Source organism: Myotis yumanensis, unplaced genomic scaffold (assembly GCF_028538775.1).
Source record: "Myotis yumanensis isolate MYYU_CA2020_CCGP unplaced genomic scaffold, mMyoYum1.0.hap1 SCAF_15, whole genome shotgun sequence".
NCBI classification, from domain to species: Eukaryota; Metazoa; Chordata; class Mammalia; order Chiroptera; family Vespertilionidae; genus Myotis; species Myotis yumanensis.
In genome coordinates, this window is record NW_027223766.1 from 42,376,343 (window position 1) to 42,394,258 (window position 17,916).

General features: G+C 38.1%; 1 protein-coding gene across 1 annotated transcript in view; it reads left to right on the forward strand.

The window, feature by feature from the left end:
• The window catches only part of RGS22 (regulator of G protein signaling 22), a 110,151-nt gene that overhangs the window by 69,759 nt on the left and 22,476 nt on the right, over positions 1-17,916 (forward strand). The window contains exons 14-18 of the mRNA XM_070391866.1: positions 6,756-6,950; positions 10,136-10,228; positions 12,405-12,577; positions 13,930-14,092; positions 17,053-17,211. Coding sequence (XP_070247967.1) covers positions 6,756-6,950; positions 10,136-10,228; positions 12,405-12,577; positions 13,930-14,092; positions 17,053-17,211 — 783 coding nt within the window. The remainder of the gene's footprint in view (positions 1-6,755; positions 6,951-10,135; positions 10,229-12,404; positions 12,578-13,929; positions 14,093-17,052; positions 17,212-17,916) is intronic.

The following is a 17,916-nucleotide window of genomic DNA, read 5'->3' on the forward strand; positions in this document are numbered from 1 at the left end:
ATTATATTATTGAGTCATTGAGTTTGAGGGTCGATGGGCTCTCTGTGTAAAGTGTAACAAGTCCTGAACTCTAGGTTTTGGGTTCAGGAAAGAAATCAGGTCTATGGAGCCTACGAATGGAAGTAGGCAGAGGATCAGGGGAAAGTATTGAAGGCAGAGGAGAGAAAGTCAAGAGGAGAGGATAATCAACAGAGTTAAAGGTGAAAAGATGAAGCAGAGAAGCTACTGAATTGGTGGTTATGTGGTTTTTAGTGATCTTAAAGATCAGCTTCATTGGCATGAAAACCAGATTACAGTAGGTTGGGCAGTGAGTGAAGAGTGAGTGTAAAGATTTGTAGAGAAGGGAAAGCGAGAAATGGGGTGACAAATGTTTAGGATGGGAGAGACACTTCACTTGAACGCCTTTATAGCACAAGGAAGGAGATGGAATCAATGGGAAGGTAGATTAAGGAGACAGGTACTAAGGACACAATTGATGTTGCAAGGTTCTGGAGGAATGGAGTCAAAAGCACACATGAAATGCCCTAACCAGTTTGGCTCAGTAGATAGAGCATTGGCCTGTGGACTGAAGGGTCCCAGGTTCGATTCTGGTCAAGGGCATGTACCTTGGTTGTAGGCACATCCCCCGTAGAGGGTGTGCAGGAGGCAACTGATCAATGTTTCTAACTCTTTATCCCTCTCCCTTCCTCTCTGTAAAAAATCAATCATATATATATATATATATATATATATATATATATATATTTATATATTTATATATTTATATATTTATATTTTAAAAAGCACACATGAGTGATTCAGCCTTGGAAAACAGTCTTCCTTTGAAACTTGAGAAAGAAAAAGATTTAGAAGAAAGCTCTAGAGAGTGAAGTTGAGGGCATTTATACCTGGGATGCAGTCTACCGAAAGCAAAGAAACATATGGCTGCATCTGGAGGCTTTAAGGAAGATGGAAAAATTTAGCAATGGGGAGATGGAGTGATTAGAAACAAGCAATAACTTACCAAGCTTTGCAACCATAGATGAGCTGTGTGTGTGTTTTTTTAAAGGCTATTTAAATGGAGCCAATTATTATCGTTTTTACAGGGAGCTTGAGGATAGAGTTGGAAAAAATAAATGAATGAATGATTAGCCTGACCCAAAATTGGGCCTTGACAAGGCAGAATATCAAGCTGGGAGAAACTGGGGATATTTGTAAGAGTTAGTTGAAATGATGGGCAGTCTCGAGTCCCGGCCGTGTCAGAAGGTAAGAGACGAGGTGGTGCCTGATTTATTTAGAGGACAGATTGTGCAGAAGGTGGAAAAAGCTTGGTGAGAGGTATTGAAGGATACAGAGCAAGGGTCAGAGAGAGGAGGTTGTGCTACGAATACAGTAAGTGGTAAAGTGAAGTGAAGCTCATTCTGAAGAAAATCATACAGCAAATTTCAGAAGGTAAAAGCCCAAGCCAGTTGGATACGGTGACATAAAGAGATCTGGCTTTAACATGGCATCATGAAATGTCCACCGTGGTGTGGTAGATAGAACATGTAAATAGCACTGGGAGCCTTTCATAGGCCTGTGGCAGCAGTAGATTCTAAAGACAAGACATGAGTGAAGGCGAGACTGAACGGAAAGGGGAGGGCACGGATGTGGACACCCTCCAGCAGCCGACCTATCACTGTTATTCTAGTTACCATTTCAACTCATTTTGTACTTTATGCTCTTCCCTGCTATCATGTTTTTAAATCAAAGGAATCATGCCGATTTCTACAGAAAAGTTTGGTATGTGGCATACCAGTTCTCTTTAAACTACAGCTTTGAATGTAGCCGACCCATTGACAAAGCCATTGCCTTATTTTGCCATTAGAGGGTATTCCTGCCCAAATAGAAGTTGAGTCTGATTTTTAACCTAAGTGATGTGGGGAGTCAAATGTGCTTTCCTTTGAGGTAAGCTTGAAATTATTAAAGTGACTTCTGGAATCACTGTTTAACGTTGTTAATTTGGTCATTTTAGTCTTTGGTTTCTTAATTTACCTTAGTATGGCATTATTTTAATTCACTTCCAAAACTTCCAACTTAGAAAATGGTCAAGAACAGATGTGAATCTGATTCAATCCTAGCTTGTTAGACTAGTTAGGTTTACAAGTCATTCTTCTAAATAATTCCCAAGGTTAGAAAAATTTCCTTTCTCCGTGTGTGTGTGTGTGTGGCAACTTTCATTTTAAATATTATGTAATCATTTGGAAAGAGTATGATTCACTTTGGACTATTCAACTCAGTGGAATATGTACTTATGTTTTAAGTAACTAAGTTTCCAGACTGTAGATTGTCTAATTAAATAGGACATCTCGAATGGCTAACTATGCCCCTTCTCTCATATTTCACAACACTTGTCCTCTGCTACTATTCAAGACTCATCTTTTAATAACTTCAAAAATTTTGCTGTCTGCTATGTTATGTAATTCCCCCATTCTTAAACCCCAATAATGTTATCTAAAGATCATTTAAGTTCTGTTTTACCTTCCTAGAAATTTTCATTACATGACGCATGAGCTTTCTCCCTACCTTTTCCTTCTATTTTATCATCTTGAAGCTCTTTCAACACCCACACAAATTGCCCTTATAACATATATGTTGTAGAGTTTCTTAACTGACCCAATTCCAATGTTTTTAATCTCTGTTTCCCCTAAGTTAACTATGGGATGGCCATATGTTGGAATCCACCATAAACTGGAACTATTTCAACTTTGAATTTTGAACTCTGATATTCCTCGTTCAGATCATAATTTCACTTTAGGCCACTAATCTCCCATTTATCCTTTTAGTAAATATTTATTGAGTGCCTATAAGATACTGAACTTCAAGTACTCCTTTTAAGGAAGGACTAGATAAAAAAGTCATTTCTGCTTTTTGTAAAGTACTCTAAATGCTTCCTTTCTTTATTTTCACCTCAAGTTCTTTACTACTCCCCACTGCATATTATTGTGTTATTGCCCTGATACTTACCTCATTTGCTTTCCTACCTCTAATGGGCCTCATGGTACATCATCTCAATTGCAGTTTAATCTGCATCTTCAATTCTGGCTTTTCTTTTTTAGTCTCTTTTACTATTTCCTCTTACTTTATTCACTATTATTATATTTTACAATCAATATTTATTTACATTTATCTACATATTTATGCTTTTTATTGTTCTCTATTCCATCTTGCTTTTGTTTGGGGCTTCCCCTTAATTAATTAATTAGTTAATGAATTAATTTCATGCAGGTCTGCTGGTGATTAATTCTCTGTTTTTGTTTGTTGATTTCTTTATTTTATTTTCATTTTCATTTTGGAAGGGGATTTTTGCTGGGCATACAATTACAGGTGAGCAGTTGTTTTCTCTTTGCACTTAAGATTTAAGGCTGGAGACTATAGCTGGTCTGCCCCTGCTCTTAAGGTGTTTTGAGAGCCTATGGTGTTTATAGGGGCTTCCCCACTGCCAGGCACTAAATTACAATGATCCATATCCCATCAGCATCGAGAAACTTCCAAAACCTCCACCTATAGGTAATTGTAAAGACTTTGGTTATTACTAAGTGTAAGATGGGAAGATGGGAGTTTGAGAAGAAAAGTGACAGTGGATTCGCTGTTTGCTGTGGTAAAACTGTAAGAGAGCAAAGAGGAACCTGGCAAGACCAGCTAAGAGGCTATTGCAGAAAAGCAGGTAAGAGATGAAGGTGGCATATAATTTCTTATTTGACTATTGAAATGACTTCCAAATGGCCTCAAACCTTGATCTGCTCAAACTGTTTCTCCCTTCGACGCCATAGTGATTTATTTCTAAAATTCATATCCAATGGCGTCACTTCTCAGAGTTTCCCCATTATATATCTTTAGGTAAAAATTCAGATTCCTTACCAATGAATAAAAGATCATATCCATGCTCTGATACCAGCCTCCCTTTACAGCATCCTCTCTTATTCTAACTCTTTCTTTTTGCCAGTGTTATGTACTTGAAGGCTCAAATCTCACAGGTTATGCCTGGCCTGTGTGGCTCAGTGGTTGAGCATCCATCAGTCTATGAACCAGGAGGTCACAGTTGGATTCCCAGTCAGGGCACATGCCTGGGTTGCGGGCTCACTCCCCAGTAGAGGGCATGCAGGAGGCAGTCGATCAATGATTCTCTCTCATCATTGAGGTTTCTATCTCTCTTTCCCTCTCCCTTCTTCTCTGAAATCAATAAAAATATATTCTAAAAAGTTATATTTTAAAAAATCTCACAGGTCATAAAACCTCATAGGCCCTCATGCCTTGGCCCATGTTTTCCTTCTTCTTGAATGATCTTTCTCATCAGCTTTCTTGCCTGATTGACTCTAACTCATCTTTAAAGATCCAGCTTAAGGATCAAGGATAAGAGAGACTTATCTTCTCTTGGAAGAGTTTCGGAATCTTTTCCTTCCCCATTCCAAGATATAAATGAGTATTTTTGGTGGATTCAGTACAATTCAATAAACATTTATGGCATCTAGTCTCTGCCAAGAACAGTTTTAGGAGTTGGAGAATCACAGATGAATAAGCTGAAGTTTTTGCCCTCGAAGACCTAGTTCCAGAAGAGAAGACACATAAATACTTAACGGTGTTATAGTGTGATAGTATAGCAGTTGACAAGTATGATCTTGGGAGGAGGGTGTGAGTGAAGGATCCTTAGAGGAAGAGAAATTCCTGTTGATTTTACAGAATAAATCACAGTTTATCAAGCAGACGAGGTGCATGGGGTAGGGTCAATACAAGATATGCAAAACATGGAATGCCAAACAGCAAGGTGTAGGGAAATTAAGAAAAATTGATATTTGATAGCTAAGATTTGGAAACAGCCTAAGTGCCCATCAGCAGATGAGTGGATTGAAAAACTGTGGTACATCTACACAATAGAATATTATGCCGCTATAAAAAAAGAAGGAACTTTTACCATTTGCAACAGCATGGATAGAACTGGAGAGCATAATGCTAAGCGAAATAAGCCAGTCAGAGAAAGATAAATACCACATGATCTCACTCATATGTGGGATATAATGATCAAAATAACTTGATGAACAAAAATAGATCCAGAGAAAAATGGCAGGGGAGGTTCAGGGGGGGTGGGGTTAGAGAGCAACCAAAGGACTTGTATGCGTGCATATTAATATAACCAATGGACACAGACACTGGGGCGGTGGAGGCTTGCCCAGGGTGGGAATGGCTGGGGGCGGAGTCAATCGGGAAAAAAGGAGACATATGTAAAACTTCAGACAATAAAAAGAAGAAGAAATGAAAAAAAGAAAAATTGATATTTGAGTATAAAATTTAAAAGGTATGTAATGGGAAGTGAGCTTGAAAAGATTGGACAGACAATCATTGAAGATCTTATTTCAATATATACCTCCCCTGTGGTACTTTTCATACTGAAAACCACTGGTTTTCATCTCCATGTCACCGCCAATGGGCTCCTTCAGGGCAGGCATTAGGTCTTATTTATTAATCTTTGCATACATACACCTACCCAAGTGTCTAAAATGTGGTGGATACTCATAAATGCTTATGTTATTAATGTGGATCCTTTAGAACTTTTAAAACATTATTTTACATAAGGGTATTATTTGGTACATATCTATCTATCTATCATCTATCATCTCTCTCTCTCTCTCTCTCTCTCTTTCTATCTATCTCTCTCTATCTCTCTATCTATCATCTATCTATTTCTCTAACTAACTCCTGGGTTAAGTCTGGACATTATCAGCTTCAAAGTCTAAGTATAAAAATAAAATTGAAATAAAATACAATTAATTAAAGATTCTGAGTAAAACTAAATTTAAATCTGATATATAGGGCACGACATATTCAGTGTGCAACATTTAAAAAATAAAATGTTATTAAAGTGCTTCTCAGATTTAAATAACTATTATTGAGAGGCAAGACAAATGAATGGAATGAACTAGACATACAGCTTTCCCTAGAGCAGCGGTTCTCAACCTGTGGGTCGAGAACAATGAAAAGACATCCTGCGTATCAGATATTTACATTACGATTCATAACAGTAGCAACGTTACAGTGATGAAGTAGCAACAAAAATAATTTTATGGCTGGGGGTCACCACAACATGAGGAACTGTATTAAAGGGTCGCGGCATTAGGAAGGTTGAGAACCACTGCCCTAGAGGCTGTGTATGTGCTGTGTATATCTTTCCATTCATGCCTATTTCCTCCTCCTTCTTTCTCTCTCACAGCCCTGGACATGAGATGGAGACATTTTTACAGTAGAAAGTCTTAAGAACTCTGCAACTCAGCTGGGTAGGGCAGGTAGTCTTCTGGGTCTCTAGACTAGAAGACTATCAGTGAACCTTTCAGCCCTAGTGTATTCTTGCCTCTTGCTTTCCAGCCACTTTGGAAAGTAGCACACGCAGTGAGAACTGTCATGAATATAAGGAAAAAAGGAAACATATAACGTGAAAGCAATCATTACAATCCACAGTAGTAATCTGAGGAAAATAGCAATATCTAAATCACCTACTTTTGTGCAAGATCTCCTGGCTAACTGACTAAATTACAAATGAAGAAATAGGAACAGAAAATTAAAAAAAAATGGTCTTTTGAATAAACACACTGCTTTGTCTTAAGTAGCTTTGCACATCTTTTTTTTAAAAAACCACTCGAGCTTGTTTGTCTTTTCTTACCTTTAAAAAAATGCCTTTGCCGCGGAACCTGCTAATTATTATGGTTTCTCCCAACATCCACTCCTTTCTTCCCCTCCTCCTTTAGTTGCTTTTTGCCACATATGTCGCTCCTTCGGCCACTCTTGACATTGGACTCCAGCAGCAAAAGAAAAAAGAAATTTATATGAAAATACAGCCACCGTTTGAAGACCTTTTTGACACAGCAGAAGAATATATTCTCCTCCTCCTCCTTGAGCCCTGGGCAAGGATGGTACAATTAGACCAGCTTGCCTACAAACAGGTATGGCGACACTGCTACATTGTGTGTGAACCTGTCGGGCTTATTGTAAAACTGATGATAAGCCGCATGGTTAACCCACACGAAAAAAACAAAACAAAACTGGAAAAGGTCTCCGTTGGGCCAGGGATTCAGAATTTTCCTGTCGTCTCCTAACAAAACACTGACATCGGTGTCGTTTTTAGCTCTGTGCACAAATGTGTCAGCAGAGATAACTCTGACTTTGGGTTTCCTGTGACCCAACAAAATGTGCCACGGTAATATACTGGCTTTGTCCCTTCTTGCCATTTTCAGCGGCAGTCTTAATTTTGATTAATGGACATAACTCGTTCAATTTTATGCTGGATGAGTTACAGTAAATATTATACCCATGGAGAACATAAACATTTCACATGTATTGTGGAAAGCACATTCTCTGGCTTCGGCGCTATTGTCAAGCACACCCAGATGTTCATCAGGTCAGGCTGCTTGATTGGATAAAAGTTTCAACACATCTTTTTTCATCCCCAAAGAGGTCATGTTAACCCTTCGTGCTGGAATATGTTCACTCTTTTTATTGACGGGTGGAGGAAATTTCTTTAAATATTTATTTTGAGTCACAAATTAAAACCATTCATGGGTATTTTTTATATTAAGTTAATGCATGTGCCCTGTACATGTGGTCATTTTAGGTGGTGCTCTGGTATCTCTGTGTTGCTATTCTTTGTTCATATCTCTTCCACAACTTCTTAGTCATGTCTTCCACCAGAAAGGATAGCTTAGATAATTAAAATAAAATTAATACTGAAACACCTTGGATAGAGTTATCTTCTTGAATCGAAACAATCCTTATGGCTTACTAAATTCAGTAACCAAAATAATTAAAATTTTATTTCTGATTTTCTCTTTGTTCTGAAAACTTAGCATTGCAACCTTCCTTCTACAGAAACACATAGATTACACTATGAAAATTAGGCTATCATATGAAATTTTAAAAATATCTCTCTAGTTGTTATTTTAAATGTAATATAGGGTTTAGGGGGAAATGGACCTGAGATATGGTCCTGAGATGATAAAGACTTAGAATTATAACTAAATTCCCTAAACCAGCGGTTCTCAACCTGTGGGTCGCGACCATTGGAAAACTCATACAGCATATCAGATATTTACATTACAATTCATAACAGTAGCAAAATTACCATTATGAAGTAGCAACGAAAATAATTTTATGGTTGGGGGTCACCACAACATGAGGAACTGTATTAAAGGGTAGCGGCATTAGGAAGGTTGAGAACCACTGCCTAAGCCAAAAGGTTTTGGCATTGGTAATGATGTCCCACGCCAGCACAGCCAGAGGTGAACATGAGGAGGGGCAGTGAAGGATTAAAGCAGACAGACAAGAGAATACAGCTGGAGCTCGGTGGATCTCTTGTGCCTGGATGAGGACACAGAGAGACCCAGCCTGCAAGCCGAAGCTTTATTTTATAGTCAGAACACACAGAGCAAAACAAGGGAAGTGGTCAACATGTTTACAATGTTCTTGTGAGTTTCACCTTGTTTTGGCAGCACTTTCTGCACCTCCCACAACCCATTAGCTACCTAGGAAGGAACTAGGGAGGACTAGAAGGTTAAGTTTACTTATGCTAGGAGGGCTCTGCCCGCCAAGCTGGGACTTGTTTGTGGCCCTGCCACAGGTCAGTCCGAGGCTCAACTCTATAGCTGCTTCCTATCGTAATGATTCTTATAAAAATGCATGGGACAAATAATACATTCTTTTTAATAAGAGGAAAAATAAATCTCTCTTAATTCTAGACACATCCTTAAATTCAGACTAGAGACGTCTCTAAAAGTCCAGCTGACTGGATTATGTAGACTCTTTCCCAAAAAGGATAACCAAGGGGACTCCAAAAACTAGCTGAGAAATACACAACATTCTCAGTCCGCCAAATTGATCTTTCCCTGCGACAGAGAATGGAGAGTGGTCTTGTTCTCGTGACTATATAAAATAGTGCAATACACATTCTGAAGGCTGAGACTACTAAGGAGTTTAATCGGATGATTAACGCTCTCCTCTTGCTACACCAATAAAACCTGTGCTCACAGACTGATAACAGTGGAGTCGGGTCATTTTGTGTTCTATGGATTATGTGGTGCCTAACGCTAGTAGTGCCTGCCTTCGTGACTGTTATCCTGTTATAATGAATAGAAGCTGGAAATCTGACCCAAAATGTTTCCATTATTTGTTAGTTCACAGGGGGTGTCCAGAAAGGAGGAAGATTTTTGTTGGCACTATGTCAGCAATTTTCAATCTTTTTCATCTTATGGCACACATAAACTAGTTATTTTCTGTGGCACACCAAAAAATAGTTATTTTGCCGTTCTGACAAAAAAAAGGTATAATTTTGATTGATTTATAAAAGAAAAAGTAATAATAACAATTACTGGTTCTTCTAGCTCCAAAGTGATTTTCAAAAAATCAGGTGGCTATATTTGTATATAAGGATTTCTGATACCAAGAATTAACCAATGAGACACAACATTCTTATGCAACATGATCAATGACATGCAAGTCTATCATGACTTGTATATTTATGGTTCAAGACAGGGCATTCATGCCTAAAGGCTATTGCTGTGTTGGCTGTTGTCATATTTTTATTTGACAGTCTAAGGGAAAAGAGGTCAGTGCTCCTGAATAAATAGTCAGGTATTGCATGTTTTAAAAATTCTTGCAGCCCCTGGTTGAAAATCACTGTACTATATCATTACCTAGAAATGAATGTAATTTTTGAAATACATTTTAATTTTTTTCAGAGAGGAAGGGAGAGGGAGAGAGAGCAACATCATTAATGAGAGAGAATCATTGGTCGGCTGCTTCTGCATGCCCCCTACTGGGGATCGAGCCCCGGCATGTGCCCTGACCGGGAATAAAACCGTGACCTCCTGGTTCATAGGTCGATGCTCAATCACTGAGACACACCAGCCAAGCAAAAATGCTTGTATTTTTTATAGTTTGCATTCAAAGCCTGACTTTACTGTAGCTGCTTTTTTACATTATGTTGGTCTTCCTGCTTTTGCCTCCAAACTAATTTACTTTATTGCCAAATGTATTGGTCTTTAGCCCACTTTTCCTGGCAAATTGTGCATGCTTTCCCCACTTTTTCATAATGCACATACTATTGATGTTACATGTTTTATTATTATTTTATTAGGTGAAGTTGGTGGAAGAAACTCGACAGCTAGACTCTGTCAACTTCAGAAAGCTACAGGCTTTGTATAAAGAGACAGTTTTCAAGAAAGCTGAGGTAAGACAACTCTCTAAAAAAACAACAACAACTTTTATCCTGAAGAGGATTGCCACCACATATATTGGTGGGGGTGGGGATGGGAATAGATTATCATATGTTGATAAGATAGGGAATAGGCAGTTTCATTTTTCTGCTGCTGCTTTGCCAAGGATGCTACAATTTGATAGGTGGCACATTTTATTGACACATTTAACGACAAAGTCAGAAAAACAAAGCAGATAAGGTAGCACAGGTTGCCAAGCTCCTTGGCTGCCTTAGCTAAGAGCCTTCTAGCCACATTATATTCCTTTGAATGTTATTGGTTATTTTCTGTATGGCAGCACCTCTATTTGTTGTCAAGTCACAAAAGAGTTAAATTGCGTTTTCCAAACAGAAAAGAGGCTATTGTATGCCATCAGCAGGCAAAACAATTTCTTAAAATATGGAAAGAACTTGGGGAGTTCAATTAAAAAGACTATAGGATTGCCTAGGACATGCTCTGATTGGTAGGCCAGCTTGCTGCTGGGGTCCTGCCGATTGAGACTGAGCGAGAAGAGCCGGACACACCCTGGAGCCCTCCCACGATCCCTCCCTGATTGGCCAACCTCCTGCGCCCCTCCCCAGCCCTGATCATGCACCACTGGGGTTCCTTAGCCTGGCCTGCGCCCTCTTGCAATCCAGGCTGAGGGACTGCCTCCTCGCCCCCCCCCCCCCCGCAAGTGCACAAATTTCACGCACTGAGCCTCTAGTATTACATAAAATGTAAGAAACAATAACACTGGTGTTGTATGATCTTATTTATATAAAATTGCATATGTATTTCTACATGTGTACATATATACAAAGAGATAATCCAGAAAGATGTTCACCAAAATATTAAAGATAGCTCTGAGTGAGCATGGAACAGAGGGAAGGCAGGGCTAGGGGTTGGGGGAGGAAAGATTAACCGGGGAACTTATATACATATATACATAGCCCATGGACACAGACATTAGTGTGGTGAGGGCCTGGGGGAGAGGATGCAGGTTGGAGGGGGTTAATGTGAAAAAAAAAGAGGCCTTCTGTAACACTGTCAGCCATGAAAATAAAATAAAAAATAGCTCTGAGTGGTAAGGTTTCAGGTGATTTTTACTTTCTTCTTTGTACCTATTTGAAATTTTTATTCTTTTACAATAAAGTTTTACAAAAAACAATAAAGTTATTTTTTAAAATGTAACCTTCATGATGGTTGCCTCATTAACACAGAAGTTCTCTATTTGAGACACTACTAATTAATACCTTGGAAAGGATACATAAAAATCCACAGAGATAGCATTTTGTAAAATTGTATTTTAAACTTTATGAACTAAAATTTATAATGCTCCCCATGATTATTCTTCCTATGAAAATGGATTTTGAAAATATTGGCAGTTTGTATCATGGTCTGGTGCTTTTCAAAAACATATAGGGAGATGAATTAATCATATAATGAATTACAGAAAGAATAGGGCTTATAAACTGTCTGCAAAACATCAGAGGTTTTAAAAATACCCCCTAATTAACTTTTATATGAAGGAGATTATATTTTAAGGATGTAATCTTTATTAGAAAAGCATCTTACATTACTGTGTAGCTTTTGAAATTAAGTTATAGATAAAAGAATGTTTTATGGTCGTGATATATTGTTAAGAAAAGGAACCAAGTTATAAAACCATACATAGTTGTATAGTCCTGCCCTCATTTTTAATAAACTACATGTATGTAGACAAAAAGAAATCTAGAAGGGTATATATAAAAAAGCTAATGGTGGTTATCTCTGAATGGTAGTATTATGTATGCTTTTTGTTTTCTTTTTATTATAAAAGACATTACTCCTGTAGTAACAAAAATAATAAAATTAATATTTTATAAGCAAGTATATAATAACTGTTTACTAAATGTTCATGAAAAGAAGGGAATGGAATATAAAGGAACATTAATATTTTATAAGCAAGTATATAATAACTATTTACCAAAATGTTCATGAAAAGAAAGGAATGGAATATAAAGGAACAGAAGAGAATTTGATGTAAGTTAGAACCAAATTTTAGATTCTAGATTCTTTGGCCTGTTAAGTGTCATTGGCCTAACAGTTAATTTTTATTTCAGTTTATTTAAATTTGAAAAATAAATTGTTGTGCTTAAAAGATTTTTATGAAAAGTATTATTTTACTAGGATGCTACTAGTGAAATTGGAACTGGTATTCCCCCACATCCTGCTGCCACTAAATCAACAGAATACTGGAATATTGTCCCTGCAGAATATAAGAATTTTAATTTTAATACTCTCCTTAACAACAAACTGGAGTTTGAACATTTCCGTCAGTTTCTTGAGGCTTATTCTGCAAGGTAAGGAACATAATCATTGTAAATTATATTACTCTCTTAAAATATTCTTTTCTAAGCTACTTATTTTTTTAAGCTGTATGGGTAACTTTTTGTTGGGGCATGCAGTTTAAAAATAGCAGCCTCTTAAATGTTATTTAAGTGGTTAAATAATATTTGTTGATACTTTTAGCATTGGCTAATTAAAACACCAGCATGGTTTATTTATTTATATATGTTTTTGTTATCCTTACCTGAGGTTATTTTTCCCATTGGTTTTTAGAAAGAGTAGAAGGGAGTGAGGAGAGAGGAAGAGGGGGAGAGAGAGAGAAACATCAATGTGAAAGAGACACATCGATTGGTTGCCCTCCCGCGCACGCCCTAACGGGGCGGGGATCAAACCTGCAATTCAGTATGTGTCCTTGACCGGAAATTGAACCCACCACCCTTTGGTGCTCAGGCCAGTGCTCTATCCACTGGGCCACATTGGCCAGGGCAAAACCAGTGTGTTTTATCCAGTCCCTTTTCTGCTGTTTCTTTTTGCATTTGTCTAGACAGGTGCTTTAATTACTATTTCATTATTATTATTATTAATAATATTATTGATTTCAGAGAGGAAGGGAGAAAGAGAAAGAGATAGAAACATCAACGATGAGAGAGATTCATTGATTGGCTGCCTCCTGCACTCTCCCTACCAGGGACCAAGCCCGCAACCAGGGCATGTGCCCTGACTGGGAATCAAACTGTGACCTCGTGGTTCATAGGTTGATGCTCAACACTGGTTGGGCTTCAATTACTCTTTCTGAGAAGTGCCTCTTTTATATTTCACTAAGCTATTGAGATTAATGTAATATTTTATAACTTTTTTTAGCTGACACGTAAATAAAATGTAGTTTTGCACAGAATCTTAGGACCTTATAAAATATTTATCTCATATAAAGTGTTCATATTTTTTCTAATAATTTTCTCACAAGTTAGTAGAGATTGATTGGACATGGGAGCCACATTTCAGATACATAGTTTCTGTTGGTGCTGAGGATTATTTTAAATATAGCTTGTTGCCAAACAGACATGCAGTAGATAGGATGTTCCCATATCTGAAACAGAGAGTACTAGTCCAGCGTTCACGGAAGAACTCCGGGACCCCACCAACAATGGTGAGAGTTATTTTTCTGCCCCCAGGACCCCTGGTATTCATTCATATTTTTAGCCAGGATCAGAGGCAGTATTGTACTTATTAGTTTCATGATCTGATCCCGTGTGCTAATTGGTCAAGACAACCACTTTTTAAGTTCTGTAAAAACAACAGCTTGGTTTGGGGTTTAGTATAATTGAGAGAAATAAATAAGAAAGGCTGTACTTTGTTTTTATTTTAGCATCGACCTGATGTGCTGGGCAGACATTGAGCAGTTCCGAAGTATACCTTACAAAGATCAAAAGCTAAGGGAGGCAAAATCTATTTATATTAAAAACAAATACCTGAATAAAACATATTTCCTTGGACCTACCAGTCCAGCTTCTCCATATCAGCAGGATCAGGTATCAACGTGAAAAGATATTTTCTATATTGACATATAAGAACCGGTCATTTCTTTCTCTTTACCAGCAACCTGAAAGTCATCTTTTTCATTTGCTTTTATGACTTAAATGCTACACGCGTTGGGTATCTCGTTTTTTAGGTATTCACAAGTATCTATAAAATAAATGCCTTTAAAACTCAAGTATTACATATTATTAAATGCGTTATCTTAACAAGTAATTTATAGAATTAAAAATAATAACCTTTCATTCATTCATTCATTCATTCATCCGCTCATTCAGAAAATACGAGTGCCTGACATGCTGGACACTCTCCTAGGTACTCAGGAGAAGTGGTGAACTAGAGGGTCAAGTCCAGTCAACAAGCAGGAAAACTGCCATTTTCAGCCATTAAGCTTCATCTTTACTTCTTTTCTTTGCTTCTATTAACGGCTATTATTCCAAACGTAATTGATCTTAAAACAATCCTGTTTGCCATTGTATTGTCCCCAGAAACTGTTTTTATTGACCAGGAACATAGGTTTGGTCATTTTATTGGACCAAAGTCACATGGTCTGAATCACAACTTATTAATAACCATAGCATTATTATTATTTACAGCAAACAATTCTTATTGGGATTCAGCCGTGGGTTTGATCACATACCATATGGCTCAATTTTTGTGCTTTAAAAATTTCTCTAGTTTGAAGTTTGCTAGTCTACATGACCACCTAGAGATCAAACGACAGCACTTGACTTCCTTATGTTGGTAATGTGAACAGATGCATATTCTGATGCCATACATTTATAAAATACAAATCTCAGATGAATGCTAAATTAGCACATGAAAGAAAAATTCAGAGATGTTCACAAGCAGAGCCTACCAAATTAAAAAAGCTCTGTCTTTGCAGGGAGAAATAAGCAAAAGTCCTTGGGAATAAGAGGAAGAAAAAGTGGTAAAAGTAAGCAACTTTGACAAAAATGCCTTGCTATTTGTTAGTTCCCTGATGTGTTAGCAAAAGAGGTTGGTATCTCACTAAGCAGAAGCATGAAGTAAGCACATGGGAGAATTTGTTTTCTCTCTGGTTTGTGCTACATTGGTGAGGTTCGGTGGTATCGGATGCTACTGTGTGAACCCTCCATAGTATAACATGCTGAGGACTTAAAATTACTTTTATTTTTATTTACTTATTTTACACTTAAGGATATTCATATTGCATCATGCTTTCTATAGATCATGGGTCCATGGGTTAATGGCAGTTGTGTGGCCAATTTGCTCTTTGATTAGCAAAGTAATCCTTTCTCTTTAATACAGGAAAACAATAGTGTTATTGTTAATGTTATTAGATTAATAATAAAGAATGGCTAAGAGGGTTTCTCTTTTTTTATATTTTAATTTTTTAAAGTATTTTATTGATTTTTTTTTTTTTTTTTTTTTTTTTTTTTTTTTTTTTTTTTTAGAGAGGAAAGGAGAGGGAGAGAGAAACATCAATGATGAGGGAGAATCATTGATTGGCTGCCTCCTGCACGCCCTGCTACCAGGGATAGAGCCCACAACCCCGGGCATGTGTCCTGACTGGGAATCTAAGGGGCAACCTTTCAGTGCATAGGACTATGCCCAACCCACTGGGCCATACCAGCCAGGGTTGTTTTGTGTGTGTTTTAAGATTTTATTGATTTTTTTTTGAGAGAGAGAGAGAGAGAGAGAGAGAGAGAGACATCAATCACCCTAACTCATTTGGCTCAGTGGATAGAGTGTTAGCCCGCAGACTAAAGGGTCCCAGGTTCAATTCTGGTCAAGGACATGTACCTTGGTTGCAGGCTCAATCCCCAGTGGGGGATGTGCAGGGGGCAGCTGGTCAATGTTTCTCTCTCATTGATGTTTCTAACTCTCTATCCCTCTCCCTTCCTCTCTGTAAAATCAATAAAATATATATTTTTTAAAATTGATGGGTTGCTTTCTCTATGTGTCCCTTCCCCCGACAGCAGGGCTCCAACCCACAACCTGGGTATGTGCCCTGACTGGGAATCAAACCCATAACGTTGTGGTATATGGGACCAATTGAGCCACTCTGGCCAGGGCTCTCTCTTGTTTTTATGGAAAACAATTTATTAGTACGATTCAATTAATCTTATTAATCAAAGCAGAACTGTAAAGAAGGCAATTTTTCCAACGAGCAGTCCAAAAATTTTGAGTGGTTTGTACACAGGAACGGATAGAAAACAGAATGATTTATAGTGGGAAATAGCCATTAATAGCTGTTGAAGCCAATACATATGCAGAAGAGAGATTGGGGGCACAAAGAATTTCTGTTTTATAAAAGGTACTGCCTGTGCGAGTGGGACTACTGCCTGTGTAACCTGGCCTTTCTCTTCTTCCTCTGCCTCTCTGTTCTTCTTAGAAATTGTGGGAATAGCCCTATATTGCTACCACCACCAGCAACCCACCATGCCCAAGTCAAAAGTTTGGGTGTTATACACATGTATAATATGTGAGTCAAGGCTGTCTCTTTACTAAGACTCACTTTCCTCAGACACAAAAGAAAATGATTTCCCAAACATGTCCATTTGACTAGAATCACCGACTCACAGAATATTAGACCTAGAAGAGGATTTGGGAAACTAATACGCTAATGCCCTCATCTTACAGTTGACGACACTGAGGCCAGGGAAGGAAAAATGGCATTGCTTGTGCTCATACAGGACAAAAACCCCATTCCTGTGTTCTTTGAGATATATCATAAGCAAAATCACACACCCAAAACAACCATCCCAGAAACCTCACAATTCTCTGTTTGGTGGTAGAGGAGTTACCTGTCTTTCTCTACACCAAAGAGCCAGGAACACTTTACAGAAAATGAGAATTGTGCCACCTGTCAGTGCTCAGCAAACGGTTTTGGGTGAATTAACACATTAACGACTAGTCGTGTTTCTTTCCCCACACAGACGTTTGCAGTTTCTGTTTTGTTGTATTTTCTTAGATCATGAGTTTATGTGGTGGCTGGGGCAAAACTCTCCATGAGCAGCTTGACCCGCCTGTTTTCATTGAAGTTCAGAAGCATGTCCTAAAAAGGCTAGAAAATGTGTGGTTGCCAATGTTTCTTGCAAGTGAACAGTTTGCAGCACGTCAGAAGATAAAGGTACGTAAGTTAGTACCATAATCTTTGGATAGCGATGGACAGTATCTCTCGAAACGCAAATGCATGTACGTGTTGACCCAGCCATTGTACCTCTTGACATCAGACTTCCGAAGTTTTACTCTCAACACTGCCATATATTAATTGTACAGCTTTCAGTCTTATAACCTTTGTCTTCTCATTTAAAAAAAAAGGGGGGGTTAATAAGAGTAATTGCTTCATAAGATTGTTGTAAAGATGAAATGAAATGAATGATATATGTTTAGTTTCTTAGCATGGTGCCTGGCACAAAGCAAACACTGAAATATCATCTACTAATATAGTTGTTTTTTATATTATTACTAGAGGCTTCGTGCACAAAAATTTGTGCACTGGAGCGGGGAGGTCCCTCAGCCCAGCTTGCCCCCTATCACATACTGAGAGCCCTCAGGGGATGTCCTACTCCCTGCTCCCTGCTCCCCTTGGGGAGCGGGTCTAAGCCACAGTCTGGCCTCCCTTTGTGGGAGGCAACCGGACTGATCAGGGTAAGGTACCAGCCCCATCACCCCACTGTTTCAGCCACTGCCAGTCACCACAGCCACCAAGGTGTTTTCATCAACATGGACTCCAGTCCCTTTACCATGAAAAATGACAACTTTCTTTAGGCATTTTCAAGATGTGTCTTTCATAGGATATGACATTTCTTTCTTTCTTTTTTTATCCTCACCT